At 36.1% G+C, this 16,589-nt stretch overlaps 1 protein-coding gene across 2 annotated transcripts in view; it reads left to right on the forward strand.

The window, feature by feature from the left end:
* DIP2B (disco interacting protein 2 homolog B) overlaps positions 1-16,589 on the forward strand; it is a 206,385-nt gene that overhangs the window by 138,199 nt on the left and 51,597 nt on the right. Inside the window, exons 7-16 of one of the 2 annotated variants that reach the window (XM_072654674.1) lie at positions 2-121; positions 2,491-2,688; positions 4,291-4,382; positions 5,675-5,785; positions 6,682-6,805; positions 10,443-10,552; positions 12,169-12,271; positions 14,087-14,151; positions 14,643-14,736; positions 15,267-15,386. In XM_072654674.1, coding sequence (XP_072510775.1) covers positions 2-121; positions 2,491-2,688; positions 4,291-4,382; positions 5,675-5,785; positions 6,682-6,805; positions 10,443-10,552; positions 12,169-12,271; positions 14,087-14,151; positions 14,643-14,736; positions 15,267-15,386 — 1,137 coding nt within the window. The remainder of the gene's footprint in view (position 1; positions 122-2,490; positions 2,689-4,290; positions 4,383-5,674; positions 5,786-6,681; positions 6,806-10,442; positions 10,553-12,168; positions 12,272-14,086; positions 14,152-14,642; positions 14,737-15,266; positions 15,387-16,589) is intronic. The other variant, XM_072654673.1, reaches the window with a different exon arrangement.

Genomic DNA, 16,589 nt, shown 5'->3' on the forward strand with positions numbered 1-16,589 from the left:
GGTGTCCCTGTCAATAGCAGAGTCTCTACAAAAATTCAGCAGCTTCTGAATACTTTGAAACGACCCAAAAGACCTCCCTTAAAGGAATATTTTGTAGATGATTCTGAAGAAATTGTAGAAGGTAGTAATATGTCTGCTGAACACAAAGTATGAACTTGCTTTTTAAACAAAGGGTATCAGATCTGTTTCAAGATCTGATGGTTTCATTTGGGCATTAGGCAGTTGGTGGGAACCGGGGAGGGGTGGGAGGAATCAGGAAAGATTTCATGTAGAAGGTGTTACTTGAACTGAATCTTGAAATAAGACATTCTGGAAGGTAGAGAGGAAGAAGGAATGCTTTCCAGTCATTCCCTGGGGAATGGCCAGTGCAAGGACTCAGAGACGGGAGATGTATCTCAAATTTTAAAAAGGAACTTACTCCAGAACACTAAATTAATACACAGTAGGCAGCTAAGCAGTTTTTACATGTGGCATCAAATTTGGGGGAGGATGTGAAATTTGACCTTAAATATTCAGTGCTGCAACATCTTAACTTTGTTAGTCAGTTTTCAAATACTGAGTTTCTGCTATGTGCCAGATACATTATTAGTTGCTCAGGGGGACAGAGAAATACAACTTCTGATCTCAGAGCTTAGACTTAGACAGAAATTAGATACAGTTAATTGAAAAAGTAACAAAACAAACAATTAATAGTAACAGCCAAATATGGATAACTGCTATTGTAGTTCAGAGGAAGAAAAGTCCTACTTCAGGGTAAGGCTGTTCAGGACCTCAGAAAAAGTAGTGATAATCATTAATCATTTATTACATATCATTGTCAACAAATTTTTATTGAAAGCCTGCTATATTCAGGTTTCCTGTCTTACCAGGGTTTTCTGAAACCATCTTCTTCACCATTTATTAGCCCAATACTATTCCATCACGTTTATACATGGATGTTTGGCTGTTCCCCAGTTGATGGGCATCCTTTCAGTTTCTACTTTTCTGCCACAAAAAGAATTGCTATAAATATTTTTGTGCTTATGGGTCCTTTTCCATTTGCTTTGGTCTCTTTGGGGATCAGCCTTTAGTGGAATTGCTTGGTCAAAGATCATACACAGATTAATTGCTCTTTGAATGTAGGTTCAAATTGTTTTCCTGGATGGTTAAAGTAGTTTATTAATAGGGCATTAGTGTACTTGTTTTCTCATAGCCTTTGTCATCTTCCTTTCTTGTCCTCTTCGCCAATCTGATGGGTGGGAGGTGGTGCCTCAGGGTTGTTTTAACTTGTATTTCTCTAATAGTAATCTAGAGCACTTTTTTCAAGTGGCTTTTGATAGGTTGGATTTCTTTCTCTGAAAATGATATTTATATCTTTTGACCATTTATGAATTGATTTATGATCATAAACACTATTGTACACAGTAGAGGGGAATAGTCTTTTTCTTGTAAATTTGACTCAGTTCTCTATATATCTTCAAAATAAGACCTTTATCAAAGAAATTTGACGCAAAGATTTTTTTCCCCAGTTTCCTGCTTTTCTTCTAATCTTAGCTCTGTTGGTTTTGTTTGTGCAAAACTTTTAAATTTTATATAATCAAAATTAAACATTTTACTTTCTTTGAATTCCTGTTCTCTTGTTTGTTCACCATGATATCTTACTGCTTTTTATTATTGAAAAGGTTTTGATCAAGGTTTTCCAGACCAGCTGTTTCATCTCTCATGCTTACTGGAATGTACTCTCTCCTCAACTTCCACCTTTTAGCAGCCCTGGCTTCAAGATTCAATTCAAGTCCCACCTTCTACCTGAAACCTTTCCTGATCTCTCCCCCTAAATAGCTCTCACTGCTAATGCTCTTCCTCACTGAACTTTGCTGAAGTTATTATGTATTTAGTCTGTATATGCTTAACATGTACATGTTATCTCCCTCAGTAAAGCATTATCTCCTTGAGGACAAGGACTTTTTATTTCATTGTTGTGTTGCTGTCCCCTAAACAATTAGTGTGCTACCTGGCACATAGTAGGTAGGAGCCTGATATATGCTTTTGGTTTAGAATATATAGCTGTTCTTTCATGAAAACAGTCTTCTGAAACAGATTGAACAACTTTTCACAGAGAATGGACAAAGAAATTAGACCTACTTTGAAAATTAGTATCCATGGCTTCAGTGCCTTGCTATCAAATAGACACTTATTAAATGTTAAAGTTGAATTGAATTGAATCCTAAAGTGAATTTAAAACTTAGTGCAAACAGTAGGTTTATCTCTGGAAGTAGTGGGTTAATTTCCCTTGAAAGCCTTCAAGTAACAGCTAGATTAACCACTTGTTCATAAATCTTGCTGTTACAAAAGCCAGCTCAAGTACTAGTTAAATTATCTGAGGTCCCTTCTAATTCAAAGATTTCTTAAGAAAGGAAAAATTCACTTGCAGATATGAAATTAAAGTTCATGAGCGTTGTGGTTCTTTCATGTCTCCTTTTCATTTAATACTGTTTCCTTCTATCTGTACAGTACCTCAACCGGACCCAAACCAGCCCAAACCAGAAGGACGTCAGATGACTCCTGTGAAGGGAGAGCCACTAGGAGTCATCTGTAACTGGCCCCCTGCTCTAGAATCAGCACTGCAACGGTGGGGGACCACACAGGCCAAATGCCCTTGTCTGACTGCACTTGACGTTACAGGGAAGCCAGTTTATACTCTAACATATGGTGAGCTTAAGAGATTTCAGTTCCTGTTTGTTCGCCTACTTCTGGGATATAATAAGATACATGAGCTTGTAGCAAAAAAGACAGTTCTTCCAGAATTATGTATGGTAGGAGGTTTGCAGACAAAAATAGCGATGTTTTAGCATGATATTCAATAATTACTAACCTTGGTATTTCAGCAGCCCTTTTAAATTAGGTTGGCTCTTCAGTACTAAGTGTATTGTCAAGTATTTCCATTTTCCATAGTGATGGTTGAAAGCCTGCCAATATTTTAAAGCCATAAAGAGACGTTTGGTAGCAGGGGAGGAAAGAGACTTCCTAACAGTTGATATCCTGAGCACATGGAAGAATATTTATAGATAGAAATGCAACGCTAATAATATTCTAGTAAATAGATAGGTTATAGGAATTTTGACTTTTGTTCATTTGGTTTTACTGTAAGTAGTAAAATCCCAAACTAACATTATTTGCAGTAGAAAAAATCTAGAAGCTGCCCCAGGAAATTCAGGAACAAAACGAGAATGGATTCTTTACCCACTGTTAATTGACATAGTTTTAAAAGTCTAGTGATATCAGTAAGACTAAATTAAGGACTTAATGGCATACACGTTGGTAAAGAAGAAACAAAATGATCTCTATTTGATGATGACATAATAATTTACTTAGAAAACTCTAGAAAATAGTCAAAGAAAATCATCAAAGCAGTTGATAGCTTTAGTAAGTCAAAGGATATAATGTCAGTGCACAAAAACCAATAAATTTCTATACACTAATAACAAAAGCCATAAGGATATAATCAAAAGGGATATCCCATTCAAAATAACCATATAATACATAAAAATATCTGGAAACCACTCTACCAAAATCCTTGAGAGTTATGAAAATGAAATTGCAAAGCACTCAAAAGAATAAAAATTTTTTTGCAGTAGTCATTTCTAGCTATCCTTCCCACCACTATTGCAACAATCCCTCCATTGTAACAAAGAAAGAAGAAAGAGAGTTATGTAGAATCGACCGGCCTATGGACTGCCCTTTATTTTTTGTGACAAGGGGTGGCTCATAAAATATGGGATTTGGGAAGGATATATTGAAAATGAATGGGATATAAAAATAATGTTAATAATAATATTTTTTAAAATTCAGACATTTCTTTTCAGTGCCCTGTTAGTGAGCATACCAAAGAAGCTTTGAGATCATCCTTTACCTCAAGTAGGGCAGTCTTATTAGACAAGCTGAAATATGAAGCCAGGAGATAATAGAGACCAGTAGTACCAGCAACCATGAAGATGCATTTTATAGTATCGTTTTCTTGTCAGAAACCTTGGTGCCAGTGGAATAGAAGTTCCATGAGGGAAGGGGCCTTTTTGTTTTTATCCTTGGTTAGCACCTAAAAGAATGCCTGGCAAATAGTAGGTAGAACTAAATACGTTTTCGTTTAATTAAATTGAACCATTTGGGAGTTTGTTTTGCTGTGCCATTCCAGCCTACTCAGTGCCTCCATAGGAACACTGCCATTGCTCCTTTTCAGTGTGAAAACCACATTGTTTAGGTGCCAGATGAGTTTGACCTGTGTTGTCCACTGTAAAATTGTCTTTTTCTTTCCAGGAAAATTATGGAGCAGAAGCCTCAAGTTAGCCTACACACTACTTAATAAATTGGGGACAAAAAATGAACCAGTATTAAAACCTGGAGATAGGGTAATTTTTTTAAAACGTCTACTTTCTTATTTCTTTCTTTAAAATGAAAGGAATGGTGGTGGGGTCATTGAAGTAACAATGATATTTTTAAAGAATAGCTCAATAAAGCACTTATTTCTCAGAAAAAGACAGTTAGTCATGTTGAGCTTTCTGCCACTACTTATTAGAATCATGAAAATTGTTTGCAGCCGTTCTCCTAGGCATAATACTTTATTGTAATTTGATTGTTCTTGAATTGAAGGGAAATGATGACCTTTTACTTTAACCAGTGTTTTTGCTTCGTGTGTCCATTTCTTTACTGGCTAATCAATTAAGTGTTAAGCTTCCAGAACAGCAAATAAAAGAGAGCTTAGGTCTTTTACAGCCTCATCACCTTCAAACAGAACTTTGAGATTTATTTAGAGTAGCAGAAGGAGCGTTTATACAACCATTTTATTTTATTTTATTTTTATTATAACCCTACTTTCTCAGTTTTCTGTTGGCCTTTTTTCTGCATTATATATTGCTTCCTAAGAGGAACCAAATTAAAAACCTTTCATGCGCCTTTGAATTGCAAATGTCTCTTTTTACTTTAGATATTTATTGAATTTGAAGTGGTTTATTTTTAAAATGTGTTAATTTCTTGGCAGCTAAATATCAGTTTTTCTTAATTATTTGTGCATTTTGAGATGATACAACTTCATGTCAAGCTTCTATTGAGAACATGAATATAAGATTGACTTTTTCAAAAAGATCAAAAAGTCCACTGGATTAACCTTTTAAAATTTAATTTTTTAATGTGGGCAAGAGGCATTTGAAAAAAAAAATTATACCTAGAAACATCCAAATCTGTAACTTTACTTTAGTGAATGCAGGATGATTTCTGAATTCCCCAAATGTGGTGGAGGGGTTTTTTCCCCAATAAAATGGACTTCCTTCTGTAGGAGGGAGCAGGTTGTTCCTACTATGCATTTTATAGTAGCTGATATTAATACTTTACACTTAGAATAGTTTCAAAATTTATCATGTTTTAGAAACAGGATTAGAAAATAACAATTTCATTACTGTTCACCAAAATTGCCATTTATGTAATCATAGGAAGGACATTATGTTTTTAAGTATTTTGCTATCTTCTTTTTGTTAGTTTAATTTACTCCAGAGTAAACAGCTTACTATTTACAGTTGAGTTTTTGCATTATAAGCAGTCTGACACTATAGAGTATGACATTGAGATTATTATTAATTATCTTTATTATATCTTTATTATTATTATCTTTAATTATCTTGTAACTGAATGTCATCATGAATTTTAGGTGGCCCTGGTTTACCCCAACAATGACCCTGTCATGTTCATGGTGGCTTTTTATGGATGTCTCCTAGCAGAAGTGATCCCTGTACCTATAGAAGTGCCACTTACTAGAAAGGTAACATTGACAAAACCAGAAGGCATCATGGTGGGATAGGAGATAGCAAAACATCATATTTGTTTTGGATAGTATATTTCTTCAGTTACTCTGAGAGCAAGGTGCTTACTTTCTGACAGATTTCCTGAGAATTCAGACAAGTTATAGAAAATATACATTTTCCACATGTACACAGATTCATGTATGTAAAACCATAAGACAACTTAGAGAGGATCTCTCTTTTTGCTGCTGGATGTGCTAAGGCTTATGAAGTTTAAGAGATTTATCCAGTCATGCACAGAGGAAGATTTTGAACCCAAGCCTTCGGATTCAAATCCAGCTAAATGGAGGAGGTGCTATTCCTTTCTTGTACCTCTGTGTCATAAAAGTACAATGAAACATGCTTGACTCTTTCAGTACTACTACTACTAATATTAATAATAACTGGTATTTATATAGCACTTTAAGGTTTGTGATCACTTTAAGTTCCAGGTTACTATTTGTCTTAAATCTTGCTACAGTTCCCAGCATTTAACAAACACTTATTGATTGGTTAATTTACTGGGACAGTGGGAGAAACTAGTCCTTTAGTGAACAATACTAGCATTTGTCGCAAGTCAGATTGAAAGAGCATCATTTTTGATTCATGGATAAATGGGAAAATTGGAGGGATTAGGATTAATTTTCAGCAGTGTAGAACAGCTTGGCATAAATGTTTAATTTGTTACCCAGAAGATAATGTTTTCCAACTCTGTAAAAAGGTTGTTACTACTTACATTCCAAGCTATTGGCAGATTCTGACATGTCTCCATAACATTAGCACACAGGTGACACAGAATTACCATGTTAGATTTTTGGTAAGCGTAAGGTCAGTTTTTGCTTCTCTTATAATAATGCTATCTTAATCCCCTCCACAGGATGCTGGAGGACAGCAGATTGGCTTCTTGCTGGGAAGTTGTGGTGTTACCTTGGCTCTCACCAGTGAGATTTGTCTGAAGGGGCTTCCAAAAACTCAGAATGGAGAAATTGTACAGTTTAAAGGTTAGTGGAAAACTCACTTGGTTCAAAAAGTCAGTCTCACAAGTATTAGATAGAGGAGGCAGAGCTAGATATGTGTGTCTGAAAAGATTTTGTCAAGAAGTGATTATGGCAGTCAGAAAACTAGTATTAGCTTCTCAGGCTTCACTGAGAAAGGAATAATGTTCCAAACTAGAAAAGTACCACATGTAGAGAATTTAAGAAGTACCACGTCTTAGGAAGCTTCAGTCTAAGGGAAGGACATTGATCATGTAGAGAGAATAACCTAGAAATAAGACAGTCAGAATGGTGCCTAGCTTCACGGTCATGCCATATATGGATGGATTAACTAAGTAAGAGAAGGAAAGCCTTAAGGAAGAAATGATAACCATTTTAAATTTTTGATAGGAGGCTATGATGTGAAATGAGGATTAGAGTGGTCTTACATATCACATAAGGCAAAGCCACGAACAGCTGGCACAAGTTCCAGAGGCATAGTCTGGCCTGACATCTCTCAGATCTGACCTTTTCCCTCCACTCACACAATTCCCACCTTAGTTCAGGCCTCCTTCACCTCCTTCTTCCATTGCTTCATTAGTGCTCTCTTTGGTATCCCTACTACAAATCTCTCACCATTTTAATCCTACACGACATAATTTTCCTTAACTGCAGATCTGAACATTGAACCAACCTACTGAACCAACACCAGTGACTTTCTATTGCCTATAGGACAAAATGTTTGTTTTTTATTTTTAACTCCGCCTCATAGAGTCCCTCTCTTCTTCTATGACACAGCTCAAGTACCATCTTCTACCTGAAGCCTCTCCTGAACGCTGCAACTGCCAAGGACCTCCCTCCCTCCCAAACTACCTTATACTTAGCTATTTTGTATTTCTCTTTGTTCACTTTATATATTATATATTCACACACATATACATATTACCATTAAAATATGAGCTCCTTATGAATAGCTAATGTTTCATTCTTTGTATTTGTATTACCAGCAAAGTGCCTGGCACTGGTAGGTGCTTAATAAATATCTGTTGATTGATTGATTGAGCTAAGCCGTCCAGAAGAGGAATGGACTGCCATGGGAGGTAGTGAATTCCCCTTTCCTGGAGGTCTCCCAGCAAAGGCTGGATGACCAGTTATGTAGTAAGCTGTATGACTTATTAAGTCATAATATTATGTATGGGTTAGACTAGGTGGCCTCTTAGGACCCTCCCAGCTCTTATGTTCTGTGATGATAGGTGTTAGCTGTAAGTTAAGACAGCATTAAAAAGTAACAAAATTCAGATCAAACACAAAAGAAAGTGTTGGTTCTAAATTTCCTTTAAAACATTCAGCTACAAAAAATGGGGCATTCCACATACTGTCAGTTGCAATAACTATTATCAGATGGTTTAGCTTAACTTCTTTTGTGGGCAATTACAGAGTGAGAGTAGTGTGTTTATTGGAAAGTGATTGTTGTGTCAGTACAAAATGAATCATAAAAGTTATTTTAGACGAAGGAAAATAGTTTTTTAGGTATCTGAAATAGCTAAGGCCTTTATTTTATGGCCCTCTAATATGTTCAGATTTGTATAAGTGATCACCCTGTATACTTGAGTTACATATTTTGTATAGTGACAGAATACTAATCACTGGATATCAAATGGCAAATGAGACTAGCAGAAGAATTGAGATAGAGATTGTTGAGGCAACAGATCCTTGATAGGATTAAGGTTCTACCCAACTTCGTTGTAGTCCTTAGTATTTTCCTTGTTTCACCCTTCTTCCTAACATACTGCTGTGTAGTAAAAATTCCCAGTCCAAGAATAATTTTCATTTGTTGTGTTACACTAATTTGTTTCATACAAAATAACAAAAATATCTTTAAAATACCTAAAGAGGTGCTGTCTGATAATTTCTTCATCTTGACCCTAACTTTCTGTTCCTTACTAGGAATAGACAGCTCATTCTTGAGTCTGATCTAGAGTAAGAGGAGCTCAAGCTGATCCAGCCCCTCTCATACTTTTCATAGAATATTGTTCGAGCTTTAGAGGCCTTCTACCCTGGGCTGCAGTTTATTTCCAGAATAATTCCAGAATAAAAACAAGAGTTCTAAGATGTTAATAGAAAATAATTGAGATAAGGTACTGTTACTAATTCTGAAAGAACAGTTTGCTTCTGGAAACAGTATGGATCTATGCTGAGACATCTTGGTTTAATCGTCTGTATTTGTGTTTTATCCATACCCCCAAATAAGTTGTAATCTCCATTAGAGCAAGGACTACCTCTAGTGGTATGCATATTAACTGAGGTAGAATAGAATGATTAAATTGATTGATTTATACAGTAAACCCTTGTAAATTTTTATATTTCTAAAAAATTTACATGCCACATGCAGCAATCATTTTTTTTACATAATTTAGTGTTGAGTTCAGAAGATTTTGACATGTTCTTTAGTCATAAAACCACATTTTCATCAATTTCAATATTAAGTGTACTTGTAACAAACAACATATTTTTACAAGGCTGTCCCTGATTATAGTGTATAAGTTGTCAATGAAATTTAAGTCAAACAAATTTCCAGGCCATTTAAGCAAGTTTATCTTCATCTCCTGGATAAATGATACTTGCCATGTTCCATGGTTATATTGCATCATATACAGTATTCCATCTCTATTCAAAAGTTCCATTTCTCAGAATATTAACGTTTATCACTCATTAGTGGGAACAAGACAGCCCATTGCAAGTAAAAAAATCCCTTCCCAACATTTTGAGAGTTCATGTTTTATAGTCTTAACATTCCCAGGTCTTCTAGACTCTGCTGAAATTCTTCTGACAGTAGTTTTGGAATAGTCTTGAATAAAAAAATGTTTCATCAGTACAAATTACCTTTTTCCCGTTTTCAGGACTCTTGTCTTCATACTGTCTTGCTTTGGCAAACATGTTCTCTTCATAGCAACAGTTAGCAGGCCTTTTTTTTTAATTGTTCTTCTAACTATGTTGGGTCAATCCAGCTTCAAAAAGCCTCTTGTCAGTAGAAGAAACCTACTGTCAGAAGCACATGTATGTGACCATTAGTGTCACATAATGAAACCATATCAAAACTATTGTTCATTTCAAATAATGCACATGTGAACTCTGTAAGTCACCCATTGTTGAGCAGTCTCTTACAGTCAGTAAATGTTCACATGTTTAATTCAACAAGAAACACTTGCTAGAAAATATCTGCTAAAGAAGGAAGCACATACGCACCCTAAGCTGAAGAGTCAGGAAACCTGGCTCTGTTCTGCTTCACTGGACAAGTTACTGAGCCTTCCCAGGACCTGAAAAGAGTGGAATTCTCTGATCCCTTCCATTTATAAAACTGTATGATCCTGTGACAAAAGGGTATGACAGCAGTGTACTGTTATGAACCATTTCATGTAAAGATAGGTAAGTGGGAAGGAAATTTACTTTTTCAAATGGAAGGAGTAATCTTCTCATGTCAATAAAAACTGGTAAAATCTGCCCTTAATTATATCAGATTTTACAGGTAAAAATCTGGATTTAATTAAAAATAAAATAAAGTTTGAAAAAAAAAAGAATCTGGATTTGCAGAGAAATCCAGTTGAACACAAACTATTTCCCTAACAACTAAAACCACTAATTGTTTTCTTTGGACTTGATTTAGGTTGGCCTCGGCTCAAGTGGGTGGTAACAGATTCCAAGTACCTTTCCAAATCACCTAAAGACTGGCAGCCACACATCTCACCTGCTGGCACAGAACCCGCCTACATAGAGGTAAATTCTGAAATAGGTTTGGAAATGTTAATAAACTTTCTGTTGTAACTATAAATAAACATCCAAAAATAAATCATTTTGTAAGAGTTTGAATATTAGTAGGAGCTTCCCACTGCTGTGTCAGATTTCCATATAACTGAAATGAAAATGCTTTCTAGTGGTACAGCTGTGGAAGTGCTTCTTCCTACCTTTCTCTCAACTGATAGAAAACACTAAGTCCAGGGCCTTAAGAATGTGGGATAACCCCAGGCATCCAGTCCACAGTGAGCCTCAGAGAAGTAGGTAAGTTTGAGGAGGGTATAGTGAACAAAAAGTACATTTTTCTGTTTCTGCTTGGCCAGAAAGCTACAAAGAAGTGAGTGAAAGGAGAGAAAGCCATGTAGTGTAGAAGAAAGAACAGTTTTTGGACTCAGAAGACCTGAGTTCAAATCCTTCCACTTTTAGTCACTGATCACTCTCTCTGTGACTGTGGGTAAGTCACTTAACCTCTTAACTGGTTTTCTCATCTGTAAGATTGGGAGTCAGAGGAAAGATGATTGAGTGAAATGACTTCCTAGGTTCCTCCCAAGTACTGATACACAGTAGACACTTAATAAATGCTTGTTGATTGATTTGACTTCCAATTCTAAAACTGTAAACTATAGGAACTAATAACAAAAAAAAGCAAATGTGTTAAGATATTAGAGGATATAGATGGTGTGTTGGCAGAGTTTGATGTGGAAGGTTAGTTAGGCAATAAACGTTTACTTATTAAACGCTTACTGTGTGCCAGGCACTGTACTAAGTGCTGAGGATGCAAAGAAAGGCACAAGATAAGTTTTTTCCCTCAAGGAACTCCCAGGCCAGTGGAGGAGACAACAGACCAGCAACCATCTACAAACAAGGTGTAGGCTGGACACATTGGAAAGAACTGATTATGTCACTTGAAGCTCTCCCCTCACTTCTCTGATCCTTAGGCTCTTCATCTGTAAACTAAGAGCATTGGACTAGTTCTTGTTTAAGATTCTAACTGTTAACGATGGTGCAGCTAGGTGGTGCAGTGGATAGAGCACCAGTGCAGGAGTCAGGAGGACCTGAGTTCAAATCTCACCTCAAACACTTGACGCTCACTAGCTGTGTGACCTTGGGCAGGTCACTTAAACCCCAATTGCCTCATCCTGGGTCATCTCCAGTCATCTTGATGAGCATCTGGTCACTGGATTCAGATGGCTCTGGAGGAGAAGTGAGGCTGGTGACCTGCACAGCCCTCCCTCACTCAAAACAAAGTAAACTGCAAGTTATGTCATTATTTCTCTGATGGCATGGTCTTCTTTGGCAATGAAGAATGAACACACAACTGCTAACAATACCACAGCATGTATCCACAGTTGTCTTGTTTTCCAAAAACCATATTCCATTTCTTTTTGGATATTCACATTGAACTGAAATGTCTAAGCTCTGTTGTGGGGAATCTTTTAGATACTTATGTAGCACTTGGCCTTTTTCTGAGTCAATAACTTAAGGAAGGAAATTATTTATTTATCAGAAATGCAGTGTTATGGTTTTATAAACTTCAGGGTTAGAAATCATTCTTTAATTATGCCCTGGTTTGTTTTGTTTGTTTGTTTGTTTCTCAGTATAAGACAAGCAAGGAAGGGAGTGTCATGGGAGTCACAGTGTCCCGGATTGCCATGCTGTCTCACTGCCAAGCCCTGTCACAGGCCTGCAACTATTCTGAAGGTCAGCTCACATCCCCCGGCTGCCATCATTGTATTACTTTCAAGATGTGCTAACGTTATCACAGAGGCAAATCGATAACCCCCTTTTAAATGTTCACATTTAGAGTAAAATATTCATAGTTTGAGCAGTTTCACTGTTGTACCCATTCTTGCCTTTATTCACATAGTGGATTTGTTTTTCTGGATATATTATAGTTTAGAGGATAAGTCTAATTTTGGATAAGTCAAGTAAGAATTATTTTGAGAGATTTAGTGAAGCAAAAAGAAAGGTTTTAGTTTAATTCTCCTTCTGACTGCCTGAAAACATGGACTTCATCTAATTCTCAGTCAGAAGTCACTGCCCTTGTAGATTTGGTGGAAGAATCACAGAACTTTAACCCAACAAAATGTAAGAAAGATTTAGATGCCATCCACTTTCAGAGGAAGAAATATGGAGTCTGCATGCAGTTCAAAGAATACTATTTACTTACTTTTTTTGTTTTGTTTTGTTGGGTTTTTTCTTTGTCATAGTTCCATTCATTCTGATTCTTCTATACAATATGACTGATGTGAAAATATGCTTAATAAGAATGTATACGTAGGGTCTGTATCGGATTGCACACCATCTTGAGGAGGGGGAAAGGGAGGAGGTGGATAAAATGTAAAACTTATGGAATTGAATGTTGAAAACTAAAAATAAATTAATTTATTAAAAAAATAAGTAAACAAGCAAGGGACAAGCAGGACTGCACATACATGGCCTTGTTGGTGCAGCCTCCCTCCTAGAGAATGCTGGGGTAGGCCACAATGCCACTCAAAAGCAAGTTATAGAATTTTGAAGGGCATAGCGCCCTCTGGTGTACACAACGTACATAATGAATGAGTAGCTAGCTAACGATTTCATACCACAAAGACTGTCAGGAGCCTTGAACAGTTCCTGGGTTCCTTCTGGAGACCAAGCATATTTCTTTGGACTCTAAAATTGCTAAGAGATGACATGTTATCATGTTATTGTGATTATTCTTAGTGTCTTTCCTCTGAGAATACCTCCAATTTATCATACATACATGTATCTTACCATATATATGTGATAAACTGGAGATAATCTCAGCAGGTGTATATGTGTGTATAATGTATATATGTATATATGTGTGTATATGTATATGCATACATAGACAAAACATGTCTCAACATAACTCACCTCTGGAAAGTAACTGTCTAGGGATTGACAGTTGTCACTCAGGGCAAGGAGTTCAGACAGCTGGTAAATCAGGTGGTTTAATTCTATGACATTTTAACAGTGGCTGATTTTAGGTGATATCTCAATGGAGCTTGACATAAAAAGAACACATTGTGACTTGGTCTGTGGAACAATTACCATGAAATCATGAAGGGGAAAAGTATTTTATTCTGGAATGTTCACAAAAAAGACTTTTGTTGCAGGGGAAGATTGATCAATATGGAGATGCAGGTTTTGTGGTGGTTGTTTTTGTCCTATGTACCATGTGGTAGGTAGGCCCCCTAAAATGTCTTCTCTTAGAAGACAGATACCAGGTTGTATGAAGTACTTAATGTGTTGCAGTTACTGAATATTTAACCAGTATGGGCATATCACCCAGCGATCACAGATCAACTTGAGGTTCCTGACAGTTTCTATGTAATAAATAGAGCCCAATGTCTGAAACTATAACAAAGATGCCATCACAGCACTTTCAGTTAAGGAATCATTTTTGAGTTGGGGAAGTAGTATAATATTGCTGCTTTGGCTACTTAGTGATTTTTCACTTTGAAGATATTGTCTACTATCAGATATTTTCTTTCATTTTTCTTCTTATAGGGGAAACCGTAGTAAATGTATTAGACATCAAAAAGGATGCTGGGCTGTGGCATGGCATATTTGCGGTAAGCTACTCTGACTAACAGGATTTATAAAGCAACTCCATTAGATTTGTTGCTATGGATTAATATACTAGCAGTGGTTGTTTTATTTGAAATAGCCCTTTTAGCTAACCATCCTATTTTTCAATGGCATTTTATTCAGATGTACATTGTAAATGTTAATAAAAATAAAGAGGAATGTACTGCTGTTGTTACTTGCTTATGTGGTTGACTGTGCCCTTTTACATAAGAGGACATATGAGAACTTAGAGACAGAAATAAAAAGCCCATCTGCTATGATGGCTCTTATCCCGAAAGAAACCATGAATGCCATATGTAGACTACTAGCTTAAAAAAAAGGCCTCTTAAAGACTCACCTCATCTCTTTTCCTACTGTTGATGGTTATGCATAGTTACATTTGGAATTTGTCCACTTTTGTCATTTTGTGGTGTGCTATATCTCATGTTCAGTGCTTAATTTACATTATTGTTTTGTATCTTTTGCTGCTTTTCAGAACGTAATGAATAAGATGCATACAGTTAGTGTTCCCTACTCAGTAATGAAGACTTGTCCCCTGTCTTGGGTCCAGCGAGTGCATACTCACAAAGGTAGTCACATATATCTTCTAAAGTTTAATCATTAAGCTTTAAATATCTAAACCATAGTCAAAATAGCCAGTGACTGGTTTTGGTGGGTGGGGAGGGGAGATAGGGCTTATTGTATTTGTGATATGTAGTCTTCAGAGCATAGAAGTTTGGCTTGAAAGACAAGGATTTAGTTGCCATTACACTTGAGTAGATTATTTGCTTTGTCAGCTTTCTTGTTCATAAATTGAAATGAATATCCCTTCATTTAAGTGCTTACAAAGAGGTATTAACTGAGAAAACGCTGCATTGGTAGCAGTACCGCAATTTACATACAGGCTATAGTTACAGTCATCTCCTCATGACCGCCCAGTCCCCTGCAGACTTGTAAGCTTTAGACACAATTTACTTGAATAATATTTTACAAAAGAAACTTTTGAATCATCATTAACTGTAAGCTATAATCCCTAAAATGGAATTTGATTTCAACAGGATAAAACACCACTTATCTTAATTTTTTTCTCTGCTAACTGTTTTCTGTTTTGGACTTACAGCCAAGGTGGCTTTAGTAAAATGTCGAGATTTACATTGGGCGATGATGGCACATCGAGACCAAAGAGATGTGAGCTTGAGTTCTCTCCGCATGCTGATTGTGACTGATGGAGCTAATCCTTGTGAGTATTTCTGTGGTGTGCTTCTTGGAACCTACTTTCTTCTATTTATTTTTTTATAAATACATTTATTATTTTCCTATTACAAAGTATAGCTGCTTACTTCTGTGTGACATTTTCTTTTGTGGAATAAAAACCAACTAGTGCTCTGCCAATCAAGATTATCTTTTCATTACAATATAATATATAAATTGGTATGTATGGTACATGATATTCTTGATTTAAAAAATCAAGATCATTTTGTTTTGGGACAATCAGATATATACCAAGATTTTGTTAATCTCTTTCTTATACAATTAGGTAAAAATCAGACTTCATTTTGATATAAAAAAACTCAACAGTAGGTTTAGTAGTCAATTGTGTGATTAATGTTTAAGAATAAAAAAACTAAGAGGACATGAGTAGAGTATGGTCCTAAATAAGTACATACAAAAGATGTGTGTTTCACTTACTGTGATTTTTTTTTAAAATTTTATTTTCCATTCCAAATTTTCCCCATCCCCCACCCAGTGAGAAGGGAAGAACATCAAAACCCATTACAAATATGTATAATTATTTAAAACAAATTCCCACATGAGTCATGTCTAAAAAGTAAAGAGCATATGGTTTGATCTGCACTCTGAGTCAATCACTTCCCTCTCTGGAGAGACATCACATGCTTCATCATGAGTCCTTTGGAGTTGTCACTGGTCATTGTGTTGATCAGAATTCCTAAGTCTTTCAGAATTGATTGGTGTCTTGTGGAGATATTATGCCCTAATAAATGGCTATGGCCACAGTCTCTTGATCATCTATTTGTGACCAATTCTAATTTTGAAGAAATTATTTTCTTCAGTGAGGTTTCGTACCTCTTAACAAGCCTGTAATTCTCTTTTCATATCTTTCTTCCAGAGGTCTGATTTTGCAGTTTTTTTTCTTCTTCTTTTAAAAACTCTTAGGAATTCTTGTACTTTTATCCAAAATGCATTTTTTTCTTTAATGCTTTACTTGTGAGTGTTTTCAAGTCATTCTCTTCTGTGTTTGAGTCTTGAGCCTGCCTGTCACTATTCTGTGGTGCTTCTTCTCTTCATGATCAAGTTCTTTTTTTCATTTGTTCATTCTTCCATTCTCCTTCTTGACTTCGGCTCTGCCCAATTCTGCAAGGGAAGGCTGACCCGAGCCTCTATCCTTTTACATCCTTTTTCTGCTTTCACAATTCAGCCTGGG

This window comes from Notamacropus eugenii, chromosome 3, assembly GCF_028372415.1.
Source record: "Notamacropus eugenii isolate mMacEug1 chromosome 3, mMacEug1.pri_v2, whole genome shotgun sequence".
NCBI lineage: Eukaryota > Metazoa > Chordata > Mammalia > Diprotodontia > Macropodidae > Notamacropus > Notamacropus eugenii.